The 8526-nt window shown below is 37.5% G+C and overlaps 1 protein-coding gene across 2 annotated transcripts in view; it reads right to left on the bottom strand.

Annotated features, from left to right (window-relative positions):
- Window positions 1–526: 526 nt before the first annotated feature.
- ahcyl2b (adenosylhomocysteinase like 2b) overlaps window positions 527–8526 on the bottom strand; it is a 34797-nt gene continuing 26797 nt past the window's right edge. For both annotated transcript variants that reach the window (XM_046872943.1, XM_046872942.1), the window contains exons 10-17: window positions 6622–6710; window positions 6322–6392; window positions 4884–4978; window positions 4640–4738; window positions 3895–3963; window positions 3634–3712; window positions 2808–2928; window positions 527–2684 (exon numbers count right to left, since the gene is read on the bottom strand). In XM_046872943.1, coding sequence (XP_046728899.1) covers window positions 2678–2684; window positions 2808–2928; window positions 3634–3712; window positions 3895–3963; window positions 4640–4738; window positions 4884–4978; window positions 6322–6392; window positions 6622–6710 — 630 coding nt within the window. In that variant the 3' untranslated portion in view covers window positions 527–2677. The remainder of the gene's footprint in view (window positions 2685–2807; window positions 2929–3633; window positions 3713–3894; window positions 3964–4639; window positions 4739–4883; window positions 4979–6321; window positions 6393–6621; window positions 6711–8526) is intronic.

Here is an 8526-nt window from a genome sequence, read left to right as displayed (position 1 = left end):
ACACAAGCTTCAAAAATGGAAGTGTAGCCTTTACAGATGTACATCACCCAGGCATGACATTATGACTGGTAAGTGAATAACACTTGTTAGGTGGGGAATTCATTAGGCAATAAGTGAGCATTTTGTGCTCAAGAGTTTGACATGGGCCAAATTGTGATGTCTAGATGACTGGGTCAGAGCATCTCCAAAACTGCAGCTCTTGTGGGCTGTTCCCAGTCTGCAGTGGTCAGTATCAGTGGTGAACTGGTGACAAGATCAGAGGTGGCCGAGGTTCTATTGATGGATGTGAGGAGCGAAGGCTGGCCCGTGTGGTCCGATCCAAAAGACAAGCAACTGTAGTTTAAATTGCTGAAGTTAATGATCTGTTAAAGTTAATTTACTGTTAATACTGTTTGGGCAGCAAAAGGGGGACCAACACAATATTATTCATACCATTATAAATATCATGCACAAGTCACCTGATATACAATTCGAACTAGGCTTTCGCACATCAGTGCAAAACAAACCACCTGAAATTTTTCTCCGATCCATTTTTTATGACTTTTATTTTATTCTTTCAGGATACATATTGATTATTGCTCATCTACCATCAATTTGAAATATTTCAACATTGTTTTAACAAAGTAACATTAAAGATTCTCTTATTTGTACTGAATACAATAAATACAGGAGTGGATCTGATTTAGTTCCTACTAAGCTCGTTTCTATACGAGATGCTGGTGTTAACTCGCTGCACATGCTGCTGAAGGAACCACTCATCATGTCAGCCTTACAGAGGCTTGGATCCTGAGTCAACAGCAACACTGCGACAAAACTGACCTTGGGAGAAAACAAAACAAAACAAAGAAACAAAAACAAAAACAAACAAAAAAACCACTCACAAGCCCCCTCAAACACATGCAATTGTTTGCACACCCACACACAGGCAGTAAATTTTTTACAGAAATTAAATGAAAAGGTAAAAAGACACATTAAGGTCAGAACAAGTGTTGTCGCATAAACACAGACAGATGGAGAAACTGACAGACGGTTGGGCCATTAACTCGAACATGATGATACAGTATAGGTATGTATAGGGCTTCGGTACATAAATCCAACACGAAGAATATTAGGGGCATAAAATACTACATTAGAGTGACTTCTGAGGGATTTAGTGAAGTTGTAGGTGTTGCAGTGTAGTAATGCGGCGCTTGGCAACACCTCAGGAGAACAAGTGACGTGAGACCTGCTTAACACTGTTAGAGTGAGAATAAAACCAGCTATTTGAATAGTAGAGATGTGTGGATTTGACATTTTAACACTAAAATCTAAGACTTGTATATTGTTGGTCTCGATAAACTATTTTGCTCTGCAGTAAATGAAGAAAGTGGCACAGGAAGCACAGCTTTGTAGAGTACTAAGAAGCAATTACTCCTTTTATAAAAAGCAATACAGAGTTGATCAAGGATGAAGGGTCACCTGTCATATTAAAAGTGCAGTGAAATTAAGGGACGGAGTTTGTCCCGTTATAGTAAGCCATTAAGTCAAGGCAGTTTTGTTCCAAACACCCCTTAAAACACTGAAATGTGCACGGAAGTCACTCTTGCTTTCACCCAATCCCTCCCATTTTACACAAATCCTTACAGGCTTGTCTGTGGAACTGTGGAACTTTGTACCGGCCTGACTATACATTTGGTATTTCATCAAAAGAATCTTTACTTCACAGTATATAAATTGAACGCTTCAGTACATTTAACATTACACTAAAATGTGATAGAACATTTAATTTGCTTATCTCTATATTAATACAGGATGATTTCATGGGAACAGAAACAGAAAGTAGAAGATAGAAAAATCGTAGTTTTCTGTATAAATATTTAAATATACACCCCTGTGAAGGATCATACAGCCTGAAAGCATTTGCAATAACAATGTGGTAAGAAAATCAGATGATCGATAGAGGGAATATTTTAAAACTTAATACTGGCTTCATTTCAATACCAAAACTGCAAAACCTCTTTGGGAGACACACTGAATCTGGCCACTGAAATAAAATGCCCACAGGTGTGATGACCGTGGGGTAAAGAGGCTCTGCCCCAACATTTATCAGTATGCAGTTAAAATTGGACTATCTTGTTACGATTAAGAATGGCAAAGACTAAAATTTTAGTAAAAATCAATTGCTTTAAAAAAAAAAAAAAAAAAGGAACTTTTCAAAGATGAAATGAAAATGTATGTTAATCTATAATTGGGTCCCTTGGACGCAGCCATAACCATATCCCAACCCACAAGAAGTAGAAAGTAAAGACGACAGGACAAATGGCATGTCCAACAATCATTGAAGGTCAAAAATGGTATTTTTTAGCTTTGTCAAATCAGCTTAGCCAACATTAAACAAAAGAATCTCTAAATGGATTACATACACCTAACACATGAATCGAAAGAGAATAAAAGGATGAAATCTTAATAAACATTATGCTAGATGATGGGCCACTAGCAGTAGCAGCTCATAAAAGAATTAGAGTTGTGCTATTTGTAGCAGAAAATAAATAAAAACTGCTGCTGTCATTGCAAGTCATGCCCAAGGCTCCAGCAAATCAGAACCCCCCCTCCCCGAAAGTGAGGCTTGAACCCCAGCTTCCCCTGGATTGATGAGTCTGGCTGTTTTTTAATCTCGATTTTCCATTGGCGAGGTGCTTTAATACCTGCAACAGAGATTATTATAGGTTGGTCATGTTATATTATGTAATGTATAAATGATTTGGCACAGAGAAATCAACAACAAGAGCGAACGATACAGGAAGAAGAACTCTGTAAGGCGTACTTGCCTGTAGTAATTTGGCTTGAAGGGTCCGTTTTTGTTTAGGCCGAGATACTTGGCCTGCTCATCACTCAGTTCAGTGAGGTGGGCATCAAACGTGGGCAGGTGAAGACTGGCCACATACTCATCTAAACCAGACATACACATGAAGTCACAAAAAAATGCAGTAAAAAAACATTGTGTGCAGCTTCATGTTTAAATGCAAGAACCAAAAATATGCATAATTTTTTCAATAATTTGGCATAATATGTGCCGGTGTCTACTGTACTTAGGATGAGTAACTAAAAGAAAACAGGAAGAAAACCACCTAAGTTTCAATCAAGGAGAGTTAATGTGATGAACGCCTTATTTCCACCATTTTACTAATTACCTTCCGGATATTTCTCTTGGAAATGAAACCGCTTTCTTCTCATGCAATTACTCACAGCTCCCTAAAGTAAATTTTTAGTCCGAACGTTTACTGTAGAGGTACTAAAGTACGGGGTTTGAGGGATGGTTAGATAGAACAAGTGAGAGCGAATGGTGCAGTAAGCACTAGCAGCAGTCTCTGACAGGCTGACCTATATTCAGATCTCTTTGCAAAAGCCTGTACTGGGACACACATGGTTATGCTCCAAGCAGGAGATGGCACACATGCTTAATCATTCAGCACAGTACAGTCTGCTGACAAACCGACAAATCCCTCATGACTACACGCAACACGGCAGGAAAAAAAAAAATTTCACAAACGTGGGCAAAATACCAGGTCGCTCAACAGTAGGTCTGATTCAACAATAGCTAGTTAATTATATTTATATGTATAATATATAATAATAAAAAAACGTGCATCTTACCCATCTTTTTGGGCAGCAGGTAAACATCCTGTTTGTAGCGGCCCTCTGGAGCATTGTACAGCTCTATCAGAGCCAGAGCCTGGGGGAGGAGACAGAACTTTGTCACCATGACAACAGTGATAGTTGTATGCATGGGTATACACGTGAGTGCATGCATGCACACACTGAGGACAACGTACTGCCGATGAATAAGCAAGCAACATCAACTCTAATTAAAAGTGGAGCGCTTTAATGTAAGTGTAGCTGCTCTGTGTTTCCCACCTGGGTTGTAGCTGTGATTGACAGGACGAATGTGGGTACAGTAGAACAGCTTAGGTTGAGAAGACGACCCTAAAGGAACACACGTGCATTGAGAGAAATATAGAAACCGCAGCTTTCTCTCCCACACACATGCACACATTTAATTAATTTACTAATTTTTATAATACATTATTAAATTTCTGGACTGAAATGAGATACAATACATATGACATCTATATGTTGAGGATGACAAATATAACAGTATATGGAAATATATCGCTCACTTTTTAAATACAAAAATATTTCTATATAACTATTATTTAAAAACAATTATAAAAAAGAAATAAGATTTCCATATCTAATTTCTTTCTTTTGAAATATGTGAAATTCACAAGACCTTATTTTCTCTGCTGTACCATGTGATAACTCAATATGAATGCCTGGTTTTTATTTGATGTCTTGGCACAAGATTCATATGTAAAATCACTGTAATAATGATTTGCTCTTTTAATCTCTGGTACACTACTAAAAGCATAATTAAAGCTGCCAGGATAAACATTGCTCACAGACCCACAACTAAACAATCCTGTCTTTATGGCCAAACTGTGATCGAGATAATAAAAAAAAAAAATGTATACCAGTAGAATATTTTTTCCCCCCAGTCTTATCATACTGGCATGTACCAATTATATATACATTTCAACATCTTTTGTGTTTTTCTACAGGAGTAGAAAGAAAGATCAAGTAATCTTGGTTATAACCTCACCTCTGCCAGTAACACTATTCTCTTGCCATCAGGCCAAATCACATGGTCCACCTGTGATCTCACACGCTCCCAGGTCAGCTCAGGGGTCCTCAGACTGGCCTAAAACACACAAAAACCAACCATCACATGAATGAATTTACAAATGGGATAAGACACACATTACCATAGTACCATTTGTTTTACACTAGTACAGAAAGCTGTTAGCCGTTCAGTCACACAATGTTTCAAGTCATTGTTTGCTTACCACATCGATCTCAGTGTTGGAGTGGCCCATGTTGCAGACGATGCAGCCGTTCTTCATACGGTCCAGGTTTTCTCTCACCACCACGTTCTTGTTCCCTAAGAGAAACAGAACAATCAATGAATCATTGGCTAATTCATCCCAAAGGTGTTCACTAAGGTTGAGGTCAAAGTTCTATTGCACGCCACTCAGATGTTCTACTCTAAACCCTGTAAACCATATTTTCATTGAGCTGGCTTTGTGCAAACATATTTGGGTCTCTTAGTTTTAAGTAAAGGGAAAACATCCAAAGGCAAACTAAATAAATCTGCATTGTCATTTTAGGAGCACAGAAAATTTGATGTACCTTTTTAATTATTAAATTTACTCAGCAGCTATTACATAAAAAAAAAATAAATAAATAAAAGTGGTTAAATACCTCGCCAAAAAATGCTTTGCGGAAATAAATCAATAATAAAATAAGACAATAAAATTCAAAAGAGCCTATAAAGAGGTTTTTGGAATATTAGTTGGTTCTAATCAGGTAAAAGCACATTTTGTTTGGTAAATACATTTTTAAAAATGCAGATTTTCTCATATTAAACTGTCCAATGTGGTTGACACTGCAAACATTGACAGCCTCAGATCGCTGCTCCTGACTGATTCGAACCCAACACAGCCCATCCAACTCATGGTTCAGTGTTGTATTCATGCTGAGATGCTTTTCTGTTCACCGTGGTTGTAACGAGCTTGTGTGATTTACTATATCTTTCCTGGCAGCTTGAACCAATTCAGGCATTTTCCTCTGATCTCTCTTGCCAACAAAGCACTTACACCCACAGAACTGTCACTCACTCAATGTTTTTTTTTTCCTCACACCATTCTGTGTAAACTCCAGAGACCGTTGTGTGTGTGAGGGGAAAAAAACCCCACAGGAGATCAGCAGTACGTGAAATATTCATGCCAGTCCATCTGGCAGTAACAACCAGGCCATGCTTAAATCGCAGAGATCACATCATTTCCTTATTATGTTTGATATGAACTAAAGCTCTGGACCTGTATGTGCATGATTGTGTGCACTGTGCTACTGCGATATAATTGGCCGACAGTCCAGTTCAATTTAATTTGTATATAGCTTTCGTCCCAAAGTAACAAACATGAATTATACATTTTAGAATTAAAAATTAGTCTGTATATGTAAACTTCCTGAGCTAGTATGAGGAAGAAACCTTGAGAGGAACCCTACTCAAAAGGGAACCCATCCACATTGACTAACACCAAACTGTCCACTGATGAACGCTTGAAGGCAAAAGTGTTCATCGCAAACTGTTTATATTAATTACAGTCAGAAAGCGCATTCTTGGTTTTGTATGAAAAATTGTATAAACAGACAGGTGTACAGATGGTCCTATTAAAATGGATGGTGAGTATACATATGTACAGAAGTGTAAGGACCACAAACCTGTGCAGGTGATAACAATGTCCACTTGTCTGATAACCTCATTCAGTTTGACCAGTTTGAAGCCATCCATGCTGAGAAATCAAAGAGACAAAGATGTGATAAATCGAGTGATCAAGACACTGTTAATAATAGAACAGATATCAATTATGTTTAACATAATTGATATCTGTTCTATAATTAACAGTGTGAATGTGTGTGTGTGTGGAAAGGATAGAAATACACAATCTCCTTTCCCACTAGTCAGAATCAGAATACATTAACCCCCCAGTAGACCCCCACCTTTTATAAATAGAAGCTTACCAGGCCTGCAAAGCACAAATGGGGTCGATTTCTGTGACATACACAACGGCGCCCATTGCCTTCAAAGCAGCACAGCAGCCCTTTCCAACCTAAACAAAAAAATAAATAATAATAATCAGGCTGTATAACACACTGATGGACATTTAACGAAATAGTTGGTAAAAGCATGCCACCACCTAGTGGCAATACTGGGATTTGTAGCACAAGCAACAATCATAACTGATTTAAACTCCTCTCATGACAGGTCAGTGTGTGTAGTACGAGTTGCATTATCCAGTTAACTAGTGGGCTAACACAGTCACTAATAACTGCGGTTAATAAAAACAGTAAAAATGCAGACGGTGAAGATGAGCAGGCTGAATGAACATAAATCAGCAAATATTTTACAAAGGATGAAGCTTGTTTCTATAGTAATGCTCAGAAAACTGTCTGTTCAGGTAACAATGAAAAATAAGCAAACTCCAAATTTACACTAGATGCCACAAATAAATCATTTTGTGCAAAAATCTTAAAGCTGGAAAAATCATTCGTGGCCTGCTACCGACTCTTAACATAAGTGTAATTTAGGTTTGTTCTTAAATTTACGCTTTAAAAAAAAATTATATAATAATTATTTCATTTTTAATTACCAATTAACTAGGAAAAAGTTACGCAACTCCTGATGCACATATTCACAAACATTATATACAATATAGACGAAGGTTTGTGGACACCTGACCATAAGATTCATACATGCTTAATGAACATCCCAATCACATTTAATCAACATTTGCCGTTATAATAACCTCCACTCTAATGAGGAAGATGTTCCAGCTTGTGAAGATTTGGGCTCATTCAGCCATAAGGGCATTAATAAAGTCAGGTACTGATGTACAGTGTTGGGGGTAACGCGTTACAAGTAATGTGCGTTACGTAATAATATTACTTTTCTGGAGTAACGAGTAAAGTAGCACTTTATACATTTACACATTAATATCTGAGTTACTTTTTTTTAAAAGGTAATGCGAGTTACTTTTCAGTAAAATTTTTTTGCATAAAAAAATCAATACTGAATCAAAAATCACGTAGAATCGCGCACTCATACGTGCGAGCCGCGGGAACAGAAGCTGGTCAGAAGCAGAGATGGGAAACCAGAGCATTACATTACTGTGATGGAAGTATTGTTATTATTTTGAAATAGTGGAGGAAAAGGAGAAAGGAATAATGGTTAAGTGTAGATTATGTGTTGGTGAAAAGCTCTTGTCAACTGCAGAAAATACCACTTAAAAAAAAAAAAAAAAAACATCTGCATGCAAAGCACAGCACTACAGATGTGTGTGTGTTTGTGTGTGTGTATGTGTGTGTGTGTGTGTGTGTGTATAATGTTGAATATATGCAACATTATGCAATGTTGCATATATGGAAATGGAGACAGAAATATAGAAAACTCTTGCTGACTTTCCACCACTGCAGCTCTATGGACTGCTCAGAATAAAAGTTCTCCGTGGGAGACACATGTACGATGCCATCACAGCGAAGATAGAGAGTAAATTCACAGCTCATTTGCTCTTTGTGGGAAGATAAACTGCCACGGTCACTGATAATAGCGCGAACTTTGTAAAAGCGCTCAGAATGTTTCAAGCTGATGATGAAGCAGAGAATGATGTAGACGAGGACGAGGTGATATTTACGGAAGTTTTATGAGATGACAGCGAAAGGTATGTTCTCCCTCCACATAACCCGGTATGCAGCCCACACATGTTTTTTTGCCCTAATATAACTTATTTTTAATGGCAATTATCTATATTACACCTGTTACACCTGTAAGGCGTAAATGAGATACAAGTAACGCAAAAGTAACGCAAAAGTAATATAACGCGTTACTTTCCATAAAAAGTAACTAAGTAACGTAATTAGTTACTTTTT

This window comes from Silurus meridionalis, chromosome 18, assembly GCF_014805685.1.
Source record: "Silurus meridionalis isolate SWU-2019-XX chromosome 18, ASM1480568v1, whole genome shotgun sequence".
Classification (NCBI taxonomy): domain Eukaryota; kingdom Metazoa; phylum Chordata; class Actinopteri; order Siluriformes; family Siluridae; genus Silurus; species Silurus meridionalis.
Note: the sequence above shows the minus strand (reverse complement) of the source record. Positions and strands in the feature narration are given on the sequence as shown.